This window comes from Geotrypetes seraphini, chromosome 3, assembly GCF_902459505.1.
Source record: "Geotrypetes seraphini chromosome 3, aGeoSer1.1, whole genome shotgun sequence".
Classification (NCBI taxonomy): Eukaryota; Metazoa; Chordata; class Amphibia; order Gymnophiona; family Dermophiidae; genus Geotrypetes; species Geotrypetes seraphini.
Genome location: NC_047086.1, coordinates 6,075,858 through 6,098,205, shown reverse-complemented (window position 1 = coordinate 6,098,205; position 22,348 = coordinate 6,075,858). Strand labels below are relative to the sequence as shown.

Genomic DNA, 22,348 nt, shown 5'->3' with positions numbered 1-22,348 from the left:
TGAACCAAGTCGAGCTCCGTTGGAAGATGACTCGGTATATAAATTGAAGATTAGATTAGATCCAGGTTGAATAATCTGTCAAAAGGATTCCAAGGTTGTACATTTGTTGTCTGTGGAGAGTGCGTGAAGTTACTACTCCAGTTTGATGTGAATGATTTTTTTTATCAATTGCAAGATTTGTATTTAATTGTGTTTACTGTATGGAAACCACTGAGATTCCAGGCGGTATATACATTTTTAAATAAATAAATCTCACTAACTCTATCCTCTTCCCCCAATCCAACATGAGCCCTTTTTTTCTTTGTCCCCTCCTTCCATCCAGTATGTGCTCTCTCTCCTCTCCACTTCCTTCCAAAGTCTTCTCCCCTCTCTGTGTTTGTTCCCCTTTCTCTCTCCTCTCCCATCCAGCGTCTGCTCCCTTTTATCTTCTCCCCATTTCCTTCTAGCACCTGCTCCCTTTCTATCCTCTCCACTTCCCTTCAGTGTCTGTTCCCCTCTCTCACTCTCCCCTTCCATCCAGCATCTGCTCCCCTCTCTCTCTCCCCTCCTCACTTCCCTTCAGCATCTGTTCCCCTTTCCCCTCCCCCCTTCTCTCTCTCCACTTCCCTTCAGCACCACTCATCCTCTTCCCCTCATCAGGCCATCTCCCTCCCTTCCTCTCACCTTCACGGGTGCTTTTCAGAGTTTTCTCTGAGGTGACCAGACACGGCAACCATTCTCACAAGTCCCATGCTACTGTCCCGAAACTTCTCCTCTGATGCACCTTCCTATTTCCACCTGGGTGACTTGCGTCGGAGGAGAAGCTTTGGGGCAGTTGCACAGGACTTGTAAGAACGGTTGCAGCATCCGGATACGTCAAAAAGAGAAAACTCGGAAAAGTGCCCGCGAAGGTGAGGGGAAGGGAAGGAGATGGCTTGATGAGGGGAAAAGATGCCCAGACCGCAGAGCCCCCTGGAGCTGTGGGGCCCAGGGCAACTGCCCTGTCTGCCTTCCCCAAATGCCAGCACTGCCTGTGTCAGCCCCTTCGCAGCTCCCACAGCAGGCCTACCAGCCTCTTCAAAGCCTCCTGAAGTCAGGGCTGCTCTGACCGGAACCTTCTTGCCGCCAAAGTGAGGCTTCTTGTTACCAAAGTGAGGCTTATGGGTCTGTGGTTTGCCGCTTCATCTCTGTGACAACTTTTGTGAAGAGGAACCAAGCCTGTGCTCTTTTCCAATCCCATGGAACCACTCCTGTCTCCAGAGATTTATTAAACAAATCTTTAAGTGAAGCCACCAGAACCTCTCTGAGCTCCTTCAATATCCTTGGATGGATGCCATCCAGTCCCATGGCTTTGTCCACCTTCAATTTTTCAAGTTGTTTATAAACACTTTCTTCCATGAAGGATGTGGTATTCATGCCATTCTCACATGTAATTTTGCCAATCATGGTCCATCTCCAGGATTTTCTTCCGTGAACACAGAAGTATCCGTTATTTTGTCTCAGATTCTTAAACTGTGAACCGCATAGAACTAAATAAGGTTATGCGGTATACAAATAAAGCACAGTTACTTACCGTAACAGGTGTTATCCAGGGACAGCAGGCAGATATTCTTGACTGATGGGTGACGGCACCGACGGAGCCCCAGTACGGACAATTTTAGAGTGATTGCACTCTAAGAACTTGGAAAGTTCTAGTAGGCCGCACCGCGCATGCGCGAGTGCCTTCCCGCCCGACAGAGGCGCGCGGTCCCCAGTTAGGATAAGCCAGCTAAGAAGCCAACCCGGGGAGGTGGGTGGGACACAAGAATATCTGCCTGTTGTCCCTGGATAACACCTGTTACGGTAAGTAACTGTGCTTTATCCCAGGACAAGCAGGCAGCATATTCTTGACTGATGGGTGACCTCCAAGCTAACAAAAAGAGGGATGGAGGGAAGGTTGGCCATTAGGAAAACAAATTTTGCAAAACAGATTGGCCGAAGTGTCCATCCCGTCTGGAGAAAGCATCCAGACAATAGTGAGATGTAAAAGTATGAACTGAGGACCAAGTAGCAGCCTTGCAGATTTCCTCAATAGGAGTGGAACGGAGGAAAGCTACAGATGCTGCCATAGCTCGAACTCTATGGGCCGTGACAGAACCTTCCAGTGTCAGTCCGGTCTGAGCATAACAGAATGAAATGCACGCTGCAAGCCAATTAGACAACGTACGTTTAGAAACAGGACGTCCCAATTTATTCGGATCAAAGGACAGAAAGAGTTGGGGAGTTGATCTGTGGGGTTTAGTACGCTCTAAATAGTAAGCTAGAGCCCGCTTACAGTCCAAAGTATGCAGAGCCTGTTCACCAGAATGAGAGTGAGGTTTCGGAAAGAAGACAGGCAGAACAATGGATTGGTTGAGATGGAATTCAGAGACAACCTTAGGGAGAAACTTTGGATGTGTACGCAGAACCACCTTGTCATGATGAAAGACCGTAAAAGGTGGATCTGCAACTAGTGCATGTAGCTCACTGACCCTCCTGGCAGAGGTAAGAGCAATAAGGAAAAGTACTTTCCAAGTGAGAAACTTGAAAGGAGTGGTAGCCAAAGGTTCAAATGGAGGCTTCATTAAGGCAGAAAGAACCACATTGAGATCCCAGATTACAGGAGGGGCTTTAAGAGGTGGTTTCACATTGAAAAGACCCCGCATGAACCTGGACACCAAGGGATGAGCTGAGAGAAGTTTTCCATGAACCGGCTCATGAAAAGCAGCAATAGCACTGAGGTGGACTCTGATGGAAGTAGACTTAAGGCCAGAGTCAGACAAAGAAAGCAGATAATCCAACAATGTCTCCACTGCCAGGGAAGTGAGATCAAGATGATGAAGAAGACAACAGGAAGAAAATCGTGTCCACTTCTGATGGTAACATTGCAGAGTGGCCGGTTTCCTGGAGGCATCCAGAATGGAACGAACGGGCTGAGACAAAAGAGTATCATGAGAAGTCAGCCCGAGAGATACCAAGCTGTCAGGTGCAGAGACTGGAGGTTGGGATGTAGAAGGGTCTCCTGATGCTGTGTAAGCAGAGAAGGAAACAGTGGAAGAAGAAAGGGTTCCCTGGAACTGAGTTGAAGTAGAAGGGAGAACCAATGTTGCCTGGGCCACCTTGGAGCAATCAGAATCATGGTGGCTCGTTCCCTCTTGAGCTTGAACAAGGTTCTTAACATGAGAGGCAGAGGAGGGAAAGCGTACAGGAACAGATTGGACCAATCGAGGAGAAATGCATCCGCTGCCAGACGGTGAGGAGAGTAGAGTCTGGAGCAGAATAGGGACAGCTGGTGATTGTGAGGAGCTGCAAAGAGGTCTATCTGAGGAGTGCCCCATTGAGCGAAGATGGACTGCAGAGTGAAAGGATCGAGTGCCCACTCGTGAGGCTGGAGAATTCTGCTGAGCTTGTCCGCTAAGGAATTCTGTTCTCCCTGAATGTAGATAGCTTTCAGGAATAGATGGTGATCTATGGCCCAAGCCCAGATCTTCTGGGCTTCCTGGCACAAGAGACGAGAGCCTGTCCCACCCTGCTTGTTGATGTAGTACATTGCAACTTGATTGTTTGTGCACAGCAGGAGGACTTGAGGAAAGAGAAGATGTTGGAAGGCCTTGAGGGCATAAAACATCGCTCTGAGTTCCAGGAAATTGATGTGATGCTTCATTTCCTGAGCTGTCCAAAGTCCTTGAGTTTGGAACTCGTTCAAGTGAGCTCCCCAGGCGTAAGGGGAGGCGTCGGTGGTGATAAATTGATGAGGAGGTAGATGGAAGAGAAGACCTCTGGAGAGATTCGAGGATATCAACCACCATTGTAGAGACTGACGAAGAGATGATGTCACAGATATGTGACGTGAGCAAGGATCTATCGCTTGGAACCACTGGGTAGCTAGGGTCCATTGAGGAGTGCGCAGGTGAAGACGTGCGAAGGGTGTGACATGAACTGTGGAGGCCATGTGACCCAAGAGTATCATCATTTGATTGGCAGAAATGGAACGTTGTGGAAGCACCTGCTGGCATAGAGATTGAAGCGTTTGAAGACGGTTGGATGGCAGGAACGCTCTCATGAGGACTGTGTCCAAGATCGCTCCAATGAATTGAAGTCTCTGAGTGAGGATGAGATGAGATTTGGGTAAATTGATCTCGAACCCCAGAAATTGAAGAAACAGGATGGTCTGGGTGGTGGCCTGAAGTACTGTCTGAGATGAATTGGCCTTTATCAATCAATCGTCCAGATAAGGAAACACCTGAAGGTGGTGGGAACATAGAAAGGCAGCCACCACAATCAGACATTTGGTAAACACTCTTGGAGAGGAGGCAAGACCGAAGGGTAGCACCTTGTATTGGTAATGACAACGATTGATCATGAAGCGTAGGTACTGCCTGGAGGCCAGATTGACCGGTATGTGAGTGTATGCTTCTTTGAGATCGAGGGAACATAGCCAGTCGCCTTGATTGAGAAGAGGGTAAAGAGTGGCCAGAGAAAGCATTCTGAATTTCTCTTTGACCAAGCACTTGCTGAGATCGCGAAGATCTAGGATGGGTCCGAGATCTCCTGTTTTTTGGGGGACTAGAAAATATCGGGAGTAGAATCCTTGCCCCTTTTGATCTAGAGGAACTTCCTCTATGGCGTTCAGAAGGAGGAGGGATTGAACCTCTTGAAGAAGGAGGGAAGACTGAGGAGTGTTCAAAGCAGACTCTTTTGGTAGACCTTGGGCAGGAAGAGTCTGAAAGTTGAGAGAGTAGCCGTGGCGGATGATGTTGAGGACCCACTGATCCGAGGTGATGGTTTCCCAACGGCTTATGAAATGAGTAAGGCGTCCTCCAATAGGCAGCGGAAGATGGGCAGATGGAGGGATACTGGCTATGTCCTGGAGAACCAAGTCAAAAGGGTTGTGAAGATTTTTGTGGAGGAGGAGGCTTCACCTGTTGTTGCTGCTGTGCTGGTCTAGTGTTTTGCCTCTGTTGTTGCCTCTGACGCCTGGGTTGTTGAGGTGCCGGTGGCAAAGGACGAGCCACAAATCGATGTTGGTAGGCCAATTGCTGACAAAAAGGCCTGGAAGGTGGGGTCTTCTTTTTTGTTTTGAGGAGAGTATCCCACCTAGTTTCATGAGCTGAGAGCTTTTGGGTAGTGGAGTCCATGGATTCTCCAAACAGCTCATCCCCCAGGCAAGGTGCATTAGCCAGTCGATCCTGATGAATGACATCAAGTTCTGAAACTCTGAGCCATGCCAGTCGGCGCATGGCCTCCGACATAGCTGTGGCCCGAGAGGTTAGCTCAAAGGTGTCATAGATCGACCTGACCATGAACTTACGAAGTTGTAAGAGCGATGAAGAAGTTTGGCGATAGGCAGATCTTTTACGGTCAGGGAGGTACTTCTCAAAAGCAGTCAGATTTTGTATGAGATGCTTGAGATAGAATGAGAAGTGGAAAGCGTAATTCCCTGACCTGTTGGCCAACATCGCATTCTGGTACAACCTCTTGCCAAATTTGTCCATGGCTTTACCTTCTCTGCCAGGAGGGACTGAGGCGTATACACTAGCTCCTGTGGATTTCTTTAGAGTGGATTCCACTAATAGAGACTCATGTGGGAGCTGTGGTTTGTCAAACCCAAGAATCGGGATGACTTTATATAAGGAGTCTAACTTGCGGGGGGCTCCTGGGATGGTCAAAGGTGTCTCTAAATTCTTGTAAAAAGTCTCTCTCAAGATGTCATGGAGAGGTAATTTGAGATATTCCCTTGGAGGTTGGTCAAAATCCAGTGCATCAAGAAAAGCTTTGGATTTCTTTGACTCAGCCTCCAAGGGAATAGAGAGAGAATCACACATCTCTTTCAAAAAAGATGAGAAAGAGGTTACATCTGGTTTAGAGGATGGGTCTAAAGCAGAAGGATCCTCATCACCAGATGAACATTCCCCTTCAGAGAGAAGAGGGTCCTCCGAGTCACCCCACAGATCAGGATCCCTAACCTGAAAACTGCGGTCTCGAGATTCCGGTGTGGAGGGTTCCAGGTGTCAGGATTTGCGTGCCGACTTACCTGACCTCATAGACACGGTACCGGGAGACGTTAAGGGATGCATCGGTGCCGAAGTCTGAACAGACTGGTATTGAGCTCTCGGTTCCGGTGCGAGGACTGGCATGGAGACCGAGGAAGCAGAATGTACCGGTACCGACAAAGTGGATGCCGATAGAAGGGGCTGCTCCACTGTCGGTACCGGTGGCTCAGACCGGACCGGGACCGGAAGGCTCGGTGTCAAAAGTGCAGGAAGGAGTTGTTGCAACTGTTCCTTAAGCTGCACCTGCAGGACAGCGGCAATCCGCTCGTCCAGCGAAGGCACCGGTACCGCCTTTTTCTTCTGTGGTACCTGCGGTGCCGCTCTACGCCCCGAGGATGAGGAACCCGACGTCGAAGGGCTCACCTCTATTGGGGCGGAGCGCTTCCGTGGGCGCCTCGAGGTCGGCAGGACTGGGCTCGCTGCTACTGAGACCGGAGGACGTTCCAACGGGGAAGGCTTCTTAGCCGGCTTACCTGAGGGATGCGACGCCGACGCGGTATCGTGCGGTGTCGACGAGGTGGGTGCCGACTGAGACGGGGCTGATGTCGGTGCCGGTGCCGCAGAATCACCGCTCGATGGTCAGGACCAAGACACTGTAGACACCAGTTGTGCGGGTCAGTGAGTGAAATTGGTCGTGCACACCGCTGGCACTTCTTAAACCCGGGTTGAGGGGGCATGAAGGTAAAAACGGCTTCTGCCAAATCGAAGGCCGAGGCCTCGATGGTGGCAACAGGCCCCGCCAGGGCGAAACTGAAAGAATTGAAAAAAAAAAACCAAAGTTTTTTTGGTTTTTTTTTAAAGAAAAGAAAAGAAAATGAAGGAAACAATATTTCCTTAAGGGTTTACGCGAGCGGGAAGGCGATACCAAAAAAGTCTTCAACAGCCGTTGAAAGAAACGCGTCTTCTTAGCTCCGCGGAAACTAAGAAACTGGGGACCACGCGCCTCTGTCGGGCGGGAAGGCACTCGCGCGTGCGCGGCCTACTAGAACTTTCCAAGTTCTTAGAGTGCAATCACTCTAAAATTGTCCGTACCGGGGCTCCGTCGGTGCCGTCACCCATCAGTCAAGAATATGCTGCTTGCTTGTCCTGGGATAATAATGCAATGTATTTGTTTAGCATGTTTGTTTTTTCCTCATCCCTCTCCACATAGTGGTTCATAGCTTCTTTCAGACTCGCAATTGCATTTTTTGTCTTCCTTCTTTCCCTAATATACTTGAAAAAATTTCTGTCTACCTTTTTTATATTTCTAGCCATTTGCTCTTTCATCTGTGCTTAAACCAGATGTATCTCTCTCTCTCTCTCTCTTGGCTTCTTTATATGGGAAAGCGTCCACTTACTCTTCTGTACAAAAGAACCAAAAAGTTGATGTAGTTCTCCTGGAAAGGCCTACTGTAAGTGCCTATTTAGAAAATTACTTCCTTATACTAAATGTCTTTACATATATAAGAAACCATTAATAGTACACATACCTTCTGTTTTCTCTTCTCTTTCCTTTTGTCCTCTGTGTCCTGAAGCATCTTTTCTTTCCAGAGATCAAAGAAGTAGGACGGATTGGTGTAAAACTTCAAGCCCTCTTTACCATCATCTCTGGCATAAAGCAATCAAAATGAACATACTTAGAAAAAAATACAAAATGAAAGTACAACATTGAGTTTGAGATGATCCTAATAATATAAATTCGGTTAGGTGTGACATCACTGTTTGGCTTATAATTGAAAATAATAAGGCAATAAAGAGCAAATCTTTGTTTTAAATATAGATACTTCTTAATTAGCTTATATCTGACCCTGTCATTGTGAGGAGTGAAACAAACAGAAGAACCCACTGCAGGTCAATAACAGAAACAAACAACAGAAGGATACAGCCAAACCAGTGGTACTCCAAGTTTAATTGAAACTTTCTACCCTGCCCAACAGTGCATGACATCCAGGTAGCTTACAATCTAAAAATGCATACATCTATATACAAGAAACCTACAGGCATGCAGCTACCTCCACACCCCTCACATACAAAAAATCCATTATACACAGCCAAGTTGCACGATACCACCGTATCTACTCTGACCCAAGAGACAGAGATAAACACCTAAAACTCATGATTGAATCCTTCAAACAAACAAACAAAAAAAAGATACCACCTAAAATAATCACCAAGAATGCTACCTCATCTCTTAAAACACCCAGAGAAAACTTATAGCATTACAAGAACAAGAAAACCACAGAAAGGACCTCATCGTTAGTGATTTACAATCCAGAGTTGGAAAAACTTTTTTTAAAGATCTTTATTCATTTTTACAACAAGTGCATCAATAAATTGACAATTGAAATTAAATACATCACTTGAATTTCTGTCATCTTTAACAATAATACATAAAATTTAACCCCTTCCCTCCCACCCCTACCATAACATATGTAATCAAATATATCGCATGAAATATTCTTTTTTACTGATCTAAACATTTAATAAAATTCAGAATTCCCTCCCTCCCAACCCTTCACTTGTATTGTACTTATAATGGAAAAATGGTATCTATTCATTTTAATAATTTGTCAATGGCCCCCATATCTCTTTAAATTTTTTATAATTCCCTTTTTGTATGGCTATTCTCTCCATCTTATAGATGTGACACAATGAATTCCACCAAAAACTGTAATTAAGCCTTCTCCAATTTTTCCAATTATGCGTGATATGTTGTATGGCGACTCCTGTCATAATCAATAAAAGCTTAGAGGAGCATAATCAAAAAAAAATGTCTAAGTCCCTTTTTGGCCTAAGGCCTTAAACGTTGAAAGTGGAAGCAGGGAAAATGTCCATAACCAAAAAAACGTCCTTTTTTTGATAATGGCCTGCCTCTACATTCAACTGTTTAAACGCCCAGACCACCACTACGTCTACACTTATCCCCCCACGACGTCTACACATACCCTATAATGAACCAAAAAAAACGCCTAAGCCCCAAATGTCCAACACAAGGGCTTTTAGGCGAAGGAGGAGCCAGTCCTTTGCCTAAAAGCTGGATTCTGTAACTGGTGTCTGTCAAAAACAACACCGGTTAAAGAATCCCTCCCACCTTAAAATTATCCGGGCAGGAGGGAGCCCAAGCCCTCCTGGCCCGTGGCACCCCAAACCCCCGACTATGTTCAGGGCAAGAGGGAGGCCAAGCCCTCTTGCCCCACCGACTCCCCGACAGCATTGGGGTAAGAGGGAGCCCAAGCCCTCTTGCCCCGCCGACTCCCCGACAGCATTGGGGTAAGAGGGAGCCCAAGCCCTCTTGCCCCGCCGACTCCCCGACAGCATTGGGGTAAGAGGGAGCCCAAGCCCTCTTGCCCCGCCGACTCCCCGACAGCATCGGGGCAAGAGGGAGCCCAAGCCCTCTTGCCCTGCCGACTCCCCGACAGCTTCGGGGCAAGAGGGAGCCCAAGCCCGGCAAGAGGGATCCCAGGGCCTCCTGCCCTCGACACAACCCCCCCCCCCAACAACGGCCCCCCCCGCCGACCCATGACCCACCGATGACCCCACGACCCCCCACCCCCAATCCCACCCCCTATACCTGTAAAATGTTGGCCGGACAGACGGGTGCCAAACCCGCCTGTCCGGCAGGCCAGCCGGCTGCAGAATGGGGCCGTATTGGCCCAGGCGTCTGAACCCCGCCCACAGGTACGGCCTAAGGTGCTTGGCCAACCAGAATAGGCCCGGGAGTCTTAGGCCCCTCCTGTGGGCAGGGCTCCCTCCTGGCCTGATCGTAATCGGGGGTTGCCGCGGAGCAAGAGGGCTTGGGCTCCCTTTTGCCCCGATGCTGTCAGGGAGTCGGCGGGGCAAGAGGGCTTGGGCTCCCTCTTGCCCCGATGTTGTGTGTGTGTGGGGGGGTGATGTATCACGGCAGGAGAGATGCCTCATCTCCCCTACCGCGATGCCATCACTCCTCTACCCGAACTGCCGTGATCCGCGGCAGGAGAGAGGGCATCTCTCCTGCTGCGGGTCGCAGCAGTTCGGGTAGAGGACTGATGGCAATGCGGTAGGGGAGATGAGGCATCTCTCCTGCCGCGATCATTGTTGTAGGGGGTAGGCAGGTTGCTGGGGCCGCTGAGCTGATCGCAGCAGCCACCATCAGCTCAGCGGCCCCTTTTTCGGTACTTAGACCTGTTTTGACTTCGTCTAAGTCAAAAACGTATAAGTGCCGACTAGGCAACCTGCCTAAGGTTTTGGTTATACCTGCTGCATGCCTAGGTGTAGGTCGGCCCACCTCCCGCCCTTTCCCCGCCTCTAAAAACGCCTCTTTTCTCTCTGTGCGTTTAGTGGCAGGGGAAAGGCCTAAGCTGGTTTTAGATACGTCTAAAACCAGCTTTGGTTATGGGTGTTTGGATGATCAGGCTTTTTGATCGTCCAAGTAGCCATTTAGGATACTTTTTAGACGGGTTTTTTTTTTTTATTATGAACCCCCTTATTATTGTTTGATGAAATTTGGCTCTTTGTTCTCATTGACATACCAAATGGAATCGTGTCGTACGACAAAGCCACAGGAATCTCTAATAAACAATTTATTTGGGTCCAGATTGATTTCCAAAAGGTCAAAAATGATCTAAGAGTTGGAAAAACTAAGAAAAATTATATCTACAACCATTGCTCCAAGAAGATGAATTACTAAAAAAATACTCCCAGCTCGAACCTGTGCTGGCCTTCTATCAGCCACCTAATCTGAAACAGAAACTGGCAAAGAGCAAATTCCCTACACAAACCCACAAAGAAGAGAATGGAACACATCCTTGCAGTGTGGAAAGCTGCTAACTGTGCGAGCACATCTCAAAGGATCCCATGGTCACTCATATGGGAAAAACATTCAAAGTAAGGGGACCCTTCACATGCTCATCTTCCAACATGGTATGTATCATTCAATGCAAAAAGTGAAAAGAAGGGTGCTATAATTCAAGTTTCAAGTTTATTAAGTCTTGATATACCATTTTTATAAAACAAGTGGTTTACATCTTTACAATGTTTAAAAAAAAATAGTTAAAAATCAGGGAAATGGCAAACAAAAATAAAAGTAACTAATGAGACAAAAATAAAACGAGGGGAGAAAGGGTAAGGATACAATATTAAAAATAAAAAGAAGAGGGTACAGGGAAAAACATCAAGGAAGGGGTTGAAAGGAGCAAGCATCTTTACAGATTTAATAGTGAATTTTTTTCCCTGTTATCAAGCGATGCTTGATAGAAACATAGAGTATGAAGGCAGAAAAGGGCTGACGGCCCAACAAGTCTGCCCACTCAAGAACCCTCCCTCCTTCGAGAATCCATCTTTTAAGCATTCCTCTGGAGCGACCCCATCTGTCTGTCCCATCGTCCCTTGAAGTCGAGCGTGGTACTGGCCTCAACTACCTGACGTGGAAGACCATTCCTTCGGTGAAGAAGCATTTCCTGGTGTCCCCATGAAATCTTCCCCCCTGAGTTTTAGCGGGTGCCCTCTTGTCACTTTGGGACCTGTAGGATAAAATATTTCTTCCTCCACCTCAATGCGGCCCGTGACATATTTGAATGTTTCTATCATGTCCCCCCTTTCTCTGTGCTCTTTGAGAGAATATAAACGCAGCCTGTTCAGACATTCTTCATATGGGAGATCCTTGAGTCCTAAAACCATCCTGGTGGCCATTCGCTGAATCGACTCCATTCTCTTCACATCCTTTTGATAATGTGGCCTCCAAAACTGAACACAGTACTCCAGGTGAGATCTCACCATGGATCTGTATGACGGCAGTATAACTTCCGGCTTTCGGCTGATAAAGCTTCTTCTAATGCATCGGCGTCGGCACAGTGTGCCACGGCCTCAAGGAAAGCAAACAGAATGTTGGGTATCATTAAGAAGGGTATCACGACCAGGACAAAGGAAGTCATCCTGCCACTGTATCATGCTATGGTGCGCCCGCACCTGGAGTACTGTGTTCAGTTCTTGTCGCCGTACCTCAAGAAGGACATGGAGGTACTTGAGAGGGTCCAGAAAAGAGCAACTAAGCTGATAAAGGGTATGGGGGACCTCTCATATACTGACAGACTGAAAAAGCTAGGGCTTTTCTCCTGGAAAAGCGGAGACTTAGAGGAGACATGATAGAAACCTTCAAGATCATGAAGGGCATAGAAAAAATAGACAGGGACAGATTTTTCAAATTAAGGGGATCAATAAGTACAAGGGGGCACTCAGAGAAATTGAAAGGGGAGAGGTTTAGAACAAACGCCAGGAAGTTCTTTTTCACACAGAGGGTGGTGGATACATGGAACGCGCTACCAGAGGTTGTGATAAACAGGAGCACGCTACAGGGGTTCAAAGAAGCTTTGGATAGGTACTTGGAAGACAAAGGGATTGAGGGGTACAGATAAGAGTAAAGGTAGATTATAGGGATGGGATTAGAGGTAAGTTACAAAATTAATCAGGGACCACTGTTCAGGCACTAGGCCTGATGGGCCGCCGCGGGAGCGGACCGCTGAGCAAGATGGACCTCTGGTCTGACTCAGCGGGGGCAACTTCTTATGTTAGATACGTTAGATAGATTGTGAGCCTACCGGGACAGTGAGGGAAAAATGCTTGAGTACCTGATTGTAAAAACCGCTTAGATAACCTTGATAGGCGGTATATAAAATCCTAATAATAATAAACTTCAAACTTCAAACTTCTTCTTATCCCATCATTTGTCTAGCCTTTGCTGACGCTTTCTCCACCTGATTGGCAACTTTCATATCATCCTGGATGATTACTCCCAAGTCCCATTCTGCTGCAGTTCTTGTTAGGTTTTCACCATTCAGGGTGTACGTTCTGCATGGATTTCCATTACCAAAGTGCATTACCTTACATTTTTTGGCATTAAAATTCAATTGCCAAGTACTGGACCATTGTTCTAGTAAAAGTAGGTCCTGTTCCATGGTGTCAGGCATGGTTACGCCGTTAGGTTCTGCTGCGCTGCCCACAACGTTGCATAGTTTAGCGTCATCAGCGAATAATGTAATTTTGCCTCGAAGTCCCTGAGGCAGATCCCTTACAAAGATATTGAATAGTATTGGGCCCAAGACCAAGCCCTGCGGCACTCCACTAGTCACTTCCGACGTGTTTGAGGGAGAATCATTCACCATCACCCTTTGAAGTCTACTGCTAAGCCAGTCTTCTACCCATGCTGTTAGTGTTTCTCCAAGGCCCATCGTGTTCATCTTGTTCAATAACCTACGGTGCGGGACACTATCAAAAGCCTTACTGAAGTCTAAATACACGATGTCCAGGGACTCTCCCTTATCCAGTTTTTTTGTCACCCAGTCAAAGAAGTTTATCAGATTGGATTGACAAGACCTTCCCTTAGTAAAGCCATGCTGGTGGGGATCCCTTAGTCTTTCGTCATCCAGAAACGTGTCCAATCTGTTTTTGATCAACGTTTCCTTAAGTTTACACACTATTGATGTGAGATTCACCGGTCTGTAATTTTCGGCCTCTGACCTGCATCCCTTTTGATGTGTTGACAATGGTAAAACAGGCCATATGTTAAAAACTAGGATCAACTTATAAAAATATCATATTAAAAATTGCAATGCCAACCAGGATGTTACATCTATCAGACAACACGTCACCATCTCCTCATTTCTAGCTTTTCCGTGGAGCTGAGAAGTCCTTGTTTCTGGCTCTGCGCGAATCGTTGCCTTCTCAATCACTGCGGCTTTGTTATTTTTTGGTTTCTTTTTCCTTAAAGTAACGAGTCACTGCGTAGCACGTATTAAAAAAAAACCTATCATTTTTCGACGACTTGGCTGAGGCCGACTTTTTTCCATGCCCCGGCCTCTTACGGGATTTAAGAAGTATAGCCAGTGTAATCGTGCGATCTCCATCACTGACCTGTACCACTGGTGCATTCAGTGTTTGGGACTGGAACACCGTCCAGAATCGTGTGCACACTGTGCTACTCTTCAAAAACGAGCTCTGAAGAGACGTCAAATTCAACTTCAAAAATTTTTCAGGGTCATGGATCCCTCTACAGAAAAGACATTGACTTCGACCTCGGTCTCGCTTTGATATACGAGTGCTTTGGACTACGAGCATGCTTCTGGAACAAATTATGCTCATAAACCAGGGGTGCCCAAAAGGTCAATCGCGACCGACCAGTAGATGGAAAGAGCAACGCGAGTCGATCGCTCACGTTGCCTTTGCATTCTCCCTGCTTCCTCAACTTCCAAAGCCAGGCCCGTGCAGCCACTACAAAAGCGTTCTCCCCCCCACGTCAATTCTGATGTCGGAGAGGAAGTTCCAGGTCAGCCAATCGCTGCCTGTCTGGCCCGGAACTTCCTCTCTGTCAGAACTGACATCAAGGGAAACGCTTGTATAATGGCTGCACGGACCTGGCTTTTGCATATCGGGGAAGCAGGGAGAAATCGGCGGTGGCGGCTTGGAGGGGGAGCAGGGAGAGAGAAAACTTGGGAGAGAGAAAGAAAGATAGTGGCTTGGGGGGGCAGGAAGAGAGAAAGAAAGATGGTGGCTTGGGGGGGCAGGGAAAGAAAAAGAAAGACGGTGGCCTGGGGGGCAGGGAGAGAGAAAGATCTCAATCTGTATACTTTGGAGGAAAGGCGGGAAAGGGAAGATATGATAGAGATGTTTAAATACCTACGTAATTTAAATGTGCATGAGATGAGTCTCTTTCATTTGAAAGGAAACTCTGCAATGAGAGGGCATAGGATGAAGTTAGGAGGTGATAGGCTTCGGAGTAATCTGAGGAAATACTTTTTTACAAAAGGGTGGTACAGGTGGTGGAGACAGAGACTGTGTCTGAATTCAAGAGGGCCTGGGTTAGGAACGTGGTATCTCAGAGAGAAAGAGATAATGGTTACTGTGGATGGGCAGACTACATAGGCCATTTGGCCTTTATCTGCCATCATGTTTCTATGTTTCAATAAGAAAAAATTATTTTTTCTACCTTTGATGTCTATGGTTTCTGCTTTCCTCATTTTCTCTTCACTCTCTGCCCTCTTTCATTGCCACTTCCATCTACTGTTTGCCATCTCCCCCCTTCCATATGGCATCTGCCTTATTTCTTTGTCCTTTCCATAAACTGTCGACACTATCTCCTTTCCATCCAAGTCTGTGTGCTCCCTCTCTCTTTTCTCTGTCTCTTCCCATACTCTGGCATGTCTCTCCTCTCTTTTCCTTCCTTCCTCATTCCATCCCATGGTCTGGCATCTCTGTCTTCTACCCCTCCATAGCTCCCTCCTTTCTTCCTCCTCCTTCATACACTTCAAATTCATGCCACCATTCCAGTCTGCCCTCTCGCTGGCCAAATAAGAACACTATACCCACTTTACAAACTCTCTTAGCTCCAACCCTCGTCGTCTCTTCACCACACTAAATTCCCTTCTTAAAGCATTGGCTTCCTATCCATTTCCTAATACAATGCAAACTCCTCTTACTGACCTACAAATGACGTCACCCAAATGTGAGAATATGCTGCCTGTTTGTCCTGGATAAACATACTTACATCAAAACAAATGGAAAGTCTTGTGAAAATGACTAGGGGATCATTAATGTACACAAAGTAGGTAGACTGAATCGCTGTTTCCTTCATCAGCCAGTCATCTTCTTCAAAGTATGTCCAAATATTAGTTATGTGAAACTCAGCTTATGAGATGTTAGAGATAAGAGCCAGAGAAGTTATAAAGAAGTTATGGATTCAACACGACATAAAAATGTAGATAGTGATAGTGAATACATACACTATTTTTCTCTTTTCTTGTGCCCTGCTCTCTATCAGTGCTGACACATACTGGTTGAAAGAGAACACATACTCTTTGGCATATGTGTTACTAACCTGTAAGGTGTGAGGATGTTAAGAGGTGGAGGCTGTTCACATAGGTCATAGGTCTCATGTAAAGGAATGGGCAAAGTCTTGCGATGAAAAAGTTGCTGATCTTGAATAGTGGAACTTCGAAAAGCTTTTCTCATTGTAATATCTTGAAGTGAAACTGAAAGAGAATATCAAGATATAAATTAGATCTTGTGTGCATTTTGCCCAAAACATTCATTTTTGTTATTTGAACTAAACAGATTAATTTCTGGTGCTGTGTGAATAGCTTTCTTTTAGAAATTAGTTAAAAAATCATTTCACTAATAATCAAGAAAGTAAACACTTGGGGGCTTTCTTTCCATCTAGTAAGATCATTTCTTGCCTAATTTCTAGGCCATAGAAGTACGGTAGTTCTAAAGTTGAAAAACCACTGGTTCTTAAATACTGCCTTTCTGAGGTATAACCAAAGTGGTTTACAGATAAAGTTTCTTATGGCTGGGCCAACCCGTGTCGAGTACCTCAGGGCTCCCCTATGTCCCCTATCCTGTTTAACATCTATCTTGTTTCATTGGGTAACCTTTTGCAGAGTTTAAAGCTTAAATTCTTCATTTATGCAGATGACATCACTATTGTTATCCCGTTAAGCTCCCTTACATCTGAGCTTATAAACTCTCTATCAATCATTTTAAATCAGGTGGAACTCTGGATGTCTGCTTTTAGATTAAAATTAAATAAAGAAAAGACTAAATTTTTTCTAGCAGCCCCTAATGACAAAATCAAGGCTACTATGATACAGGTAAATGGGATGAATTATAATATTGAACAATCTCTAAAAATACTAGGAGTAACTTTAGATAAACATCTCACATTAGAAAAGTATTCTGATTTAATGTTTAAGAAAAGCTTTGCAGTGCTCTGGAAACTCCGTACTATTAAAAAATATTTTGACGAAGTTTCCTTTCGCCTACTAGTCCAATCCTCTATCCTGAGTATTCTTGACTACTGCAATATTATATATGTAGGCGCTCCCAAGAAAATTATTAGAAAATTAAGGGTGGTTCAGAACATGGCTGTCCACCTTATTTATGGCTTAAAGAAATGGGAACACATCACCCCTTTCTATCAAAAACTCCATTGGCTGCCATCTGAATCTAGAGTTCTGTTTAAGTTCTTCTGTTTCTGTTACAAAATAACATTCGGTATGCTTCCGAGTTACCTAAACTCTCACTTCAATCTAAGTTATACAAATAAGAGTTCTCGAAGATTCGCCTATCCCTCAGTTAAATTTTGCCAGTATAAAAGGTTTGGGGAAAGAATCTTTGCCTTTCAGGCAGCCAAACTAAATATTTGGCTTGCCCGGTGTGTGTTAGAGGCCTCTTCTTATCTGGATTTTAGAAAACAGATAAAAACTCAATTATTTACTAGGTTAGGGTCTTAACACTTTTTATATTTTTTGCTATGTAAAATTCTCCACATTCTTTTTATGCATTTTATAATTTTATGTATTTCTCTGTTTACTGGCTTCTGATTGCTGTTTTTATATAACTTGTACTGTTTGTATCTTATTCAATTGTTGTGAACCGCTTAGAAATCCCGGGTATGGCGGTATATAAAAATAATTTTTTTATTATTATTTATTATTATTATATTATATGCAGGCTCTTTGTCCCCAGTGGACTCACAAGTTGTTTTGTACCTGGGGCAATGGAGGGGTAAGTGACTTGCTCAATGGTTAAAAGGAGCTGCAGTGGGTATCAAACCCATTTTTCGAGTGCATTATTATTAGGCTACTACTAGTCATTAGTAAGTGGGAAATAACTGATATAACATACCCCCTTAGAACTGGCCCACGTTTTGAACCTGCCCACCTTTTACTGAAATCAACTTTCTGCCACTTCTCAAAGGGCAAAAAATAATCTAAACAAGTAGAAAAAGCATACGTAGCTTAGCTCATGGAATTCTTTTAAGCCATCCAAGTATGTGTATGTGTATATAAGAAAATATATTCCATGAAATCAGAGAGTGGAAACCAAATGTTCAAAAACCTTTTTATTATGAAGATTCACAAGCAGAACTGGATTCTTAAATAGGACTCAACACAAGCTGTGTTTTGGCAAAAATCCTTTATCAGGAGTCCATCAACATCAGAATGTTCACAAATCAGTAAATAAAATCAAAGCAAAACTAGTTTGAAGGACTATGCTAAATCGTCACTGTATGGAACGTAACTGTGCTCTTGTGGGAAGTCTTCAATATATTCCATGAGACATGCTATGTATATTTCCTCTACTTGTCTGAATATATATACTCGTATCTATATATACACACACACAGAGGGGTTGGTAACGATATGTAAGCATATAACGCTGACTTACAGAAGAGAAAGGAGGGGGGCAGTTATGTTCATGGATTTCCCCGTACACCTCTAGTAAGAGCATTATGAAAAATGCAGACCCTAGATTTAGGTGTGGATAGGGGCAGCAGCTGCTGCTTGAAACTCAGCGTGATGACTGTGTAAGCACAAGCTTTGAATAAACTGACCTACTTACTGGTTAGAAAAGTGAGCTGACAACCAGGAAAGAAGAACCAGTTATTTCTATCTGCAATTGCATTTGGCAAAACAAAAGGAAAGAGAATAAGTCCTACAAACCCAAGTCCAAAGACAAAAAACAAGAAGAGCAAGGAAGATGTCACTTCATGTCTCCAGAATAAAATCTTTTGCAAACCAGAAATGCCAACAGTGGACCACTTCACACAGTAAAATTAAAGACCAAAGAGAGGTTTGCAGGTACTATGTCAGAGGTCTATATCTACAGTTTTAACTGTCAAAAAGGCTTCAGAAAATTATATGTAGCTTTCTTTGGAGCCACTAAAAGGACATAATGCACAAATATTAAAACAAAACAAATAAAAAAACATGACTCACCAGTAATGCTAGCAAAGAAATACACAGGTGACCGACAAATGCAATATCAAATACACATGTCCCTGATAGAGCAAAGAGGAGGCAGTATTGGAGCAGTTTTCAAAGGAATTTGGACAGCTAATTAGCTCTCTAGGTAAATTCCCCAGACAGAAAAGTTCCTTTCATTTAACATTCATACAGCCCAAATTTTCAAAGAGAAACACTATTAATGTGACACTAGCTAGCAACTTCTTTATTTAGATCCTCCAGCTTCCTCCAATCATGAGATGTAAAAGAACCCATCATGTAGTCTCTTTTATGATTTCCTTTTATTTATGTTTTTGCATCAGTACATTCCAAATTTTTATTATCAATGAAATGAAATCTCTAGTTTCTCACTAAGGTTTGCCTTCATTTAAGAACATAAGAATATACTTACTGGATCCATCAAGCCCAGTAGCCCGTTCTCATGGTGGCCAATCACTAGTACCTGGCCAAAACCCAAGGAGTAGCAATATTCCATGCTACCAATACAGGGCAAGCAATGGCTTGCCCCATGTCTTTCTCAATAACAGACTATGGACTTTTCCTCTAGGAACTTGTCCAAACCTTTCTTAAAACCAGCTACGCTATCTGCTTTTACCACAACCTCTGGTAACGCATTCCAAAACTTAACTATTCTCTGAGTGAAAAATAGTTTCTTCATACGAGAGGAGTTCCATCTCCTTTATCATCTTGGTCGCTCTTTTTTGAACCTTTTCTAGTGCCGCTATATCTTTCTTGAGATAAGGAGACCAGAATTGAACGAAATACTCCAGATAAGGTCGAATCATGGAGCGATACAGAGGCATTATAACATTCTTAGTCTTGTTAACCATACCTTTTTAATAATTCCTTGCATCCTGTTTGCTTTTTTGGCCACTGCCACACATTGGGAGGAAGATTTCATCATATTGTCTATAACGACACCCAGTTCTTGGGCGCTAACCCCCAAGGTAGACCCTAGCGTCTGGTAACTGTGATTTGGGTTATTCTCCCAATGTGCATCATTTTGCATTTATCCACATTAAATTTCATCTGCCATTTCGACACCCAGTCTTCCAATTTCCTAAGGTCTACCTACAATTTTTACCAATCCACATTTGAACAGTTTAGTGTCTTCTGCAAATTTAATCATCTCACTCGTCATTCCAATTTCCAGATCATTTATAAATAAGTTAAATAGCACCGGTCCCAGTATAGACCCCTGCGGCACTCTACTGTTTACTCTCCTCCATTGAGAAAAATGACCATTTAACCCTACCCTCTGTTTTCCATCCGATAATCAATTCCTAATTCACAACTGAACTTTGCCACCTATCCCATGACACTAATTTTCTCAGGAGCCTCTCATGAGGAACTTTATCAAAAGCTTTCTGAAAATGTAGATACACTATATCAACTGGCTCTCCTTTATCCATATGTTTATTCACACCTTCAAGAAGTCAAGCAAATTGGTGAGGCAAGATCTCCTTTGGTTGAACCCATGCTGACTCTGTCTCATTAAATCATGTTTGTCTATGTCAGGGGTGCCCACACTTTATGGGCTTGCGAGCTACTTTTATAATGACTAAGTCAAAATGATCTACCAACAATAAAATAAAAAAAACCACAAAGCACACTGAAAGGCAGAGAAAATGTTAATTATTCATATTCCGGGTTTTTTCAAAGAGGTCACGGCAGATGACTCTATGCAATGTCACCTCAGTAACAAAATACAAAAATAGACAAATACACCCCCTCCCTTTTTACTAAACCACAATAGTAGGTTTTAGCACAGGGAGTTACGCTGAATGCCTCGTGCTGCTCTCAATGCTCATAGGCTCCCTGCGATAAAAAACGCTATTGCGGTTTAGTAAAAGGGAGCCATAGTGCAAAATATAGACAGCAGATATAAATTCTCAAAACCGACACATTTTGATCACTAAATTGAAAATAAAATCATATTTCCTACCTTTGCTGTTTGGTGATTTCATGAGTCTCTGGTTGCACTTTCTTCTTCTGACTGTGCATCCAATCTTTCTTCCTTTCTTTCAGCCTCCTGTATGTTTCCTCTCCTCCAGACCTCATTCTCTCCCCCAACTTTTTCTTTCTGTCTCCCTGTTCCCCCTTCTTTCTGTCTCCCTGTCTGCCCCCTTTCTTTCTTTCTCCGTGCCCTCCCCCAAGCCACTCAGTTTGCTGCCACCGCCATCGGGGAACAGCCCCCAAGCCACCGCCATCCCAAGCTTTCCCTGCAGAAGCATCGCGCTGACCAGCATTCCGCTCCCTGATGTCAATTCTGACGTAGGAGAGGAAGTTCTGGGCCAACAAGGCATTTCTCCTCATTCCATCCAGCCTGAGCCCCATCTCTCCTTGATCCAGCATTTCCCTTCTGTGTCTGTCAGAATTACCATTCTACCTATTTTCCAGCATCACCCTTCTTTGTGTCCATCTTACCTATATCCCTATCTCACCACTTTTTCAGACTCTTCATTTGTCTCTGTCCTTGTCTTTACCCCATGTTCACCATTTGCCCTTTATCTCCCCCTCCCCCACACTTTTTCAGCATTACTTCTATGTCTCTATTTCATCTCTTCTTCATGTCCCCTCTGTATCTCTATCCTTATTCAGTAGGACCCTTTGTGTCACTATCTCCATTTTCAGCTTTCCCCCCTTTTCCTTTGTTACTGCACCCTGTAGCCAGAATCTTTCCACCCTCCCTCCACTCCGGCCCAGCCCAGTATGAAATATTTCCTTTTGTTTCCCTCCCCTCTCTCTTTTTCTCTCTCTTCTGCTCCCTCACCCACGAGTCCTACATCTGGCCCTCTCCCTTCTACCTGCACCTGGCAAAACCCCCCTGCTCCGCGGCTCTCTTAAGCAACTCGTCAGCAGCAGTGATCAAGACAAGCTGCCGACATCGAGGCCTTCCCTCTACGAGTCCCGCCTTTGTGGAAAAAGGAAGTTGAAACAAGCGGGACTCGCAGAGGGTAGGCCCTGACGTCAGAAGCTTGTGTCGATCGCTGCTGCTGAGTTGCCGAAGAGAGCCGCGGAGCAGGGGGTGTGGCCAGAAGCAGGTAGAAGGGAGAGGGCCAGATAGGAAGGCTGCTGGAAGAGGTAGAAGTTCCGGAGTATGACACCGACCCGGGCCAGGATGATTTCTTTTTCAGGCTGTTGTTGCTGCTGCCGCCGCCACGCCACGACACCCCCCCCCCCAAAATGACAAAAACAGCCTAATGCCCAGCGTCGGCGTCTTTGACGTCGGGGAGAGGAAGGCTGATAGGCCCGGTAGATCGGGACGGCAACACGAGTCTATCACAGAGCCCGGGATGGGCTCTGTGATCGACTCACGTTGCCTTCCTGAGCTACCGGTCGATCACGATCGACGCGTTGGGCACCCCTGGTCTATGTGTTCCACAATTTTATTTTTTATAACTGTTTCTACCATTTTGCCCACTGTTTTATCAAGAGCATCTGTTGTGTAGAGATAGCATAGGCTGAGACCTTGCTCATAACTCTGATAAGATCATACAGAGAGGAAAATTTGGGGATCTATCTTCTTCATCCTTTGGATCTGAG

The 22,348-nt window shown here is 45.0% G+C and overlaps 1 protein-coding gene across 5 annotated transcripts in view; it reads right to left on the bottom strand.

Moving 5' to 3' along the window:
* WASF1 (WASP family member 1) overlaps positions 1–22,348 on the bottom strand; it is a 177,966-nt gene that overhangs the window by 64,551 nt on the left and 91,067 nt on the right. For all 5 annotated transcript variants that reach the window (XM_033939544.1, XM_033939545.1, XM_033939541.1 and 2 more), the window contains 2 exons: positions 15,874–16,027; positions 7,520–7,637 (listed from right to left, as the gene is read on the bottom strand). In XM_033939544.1, coding sequence (XP_033795435.1) covers positions 7,520–7,637; positions 15,874–16,027 — 272 coding nt within the window. The remainder of the gene's footprint in view (positions 1–7,519; positions 7,638–15,873; positions 16,028–22,348) is intronic.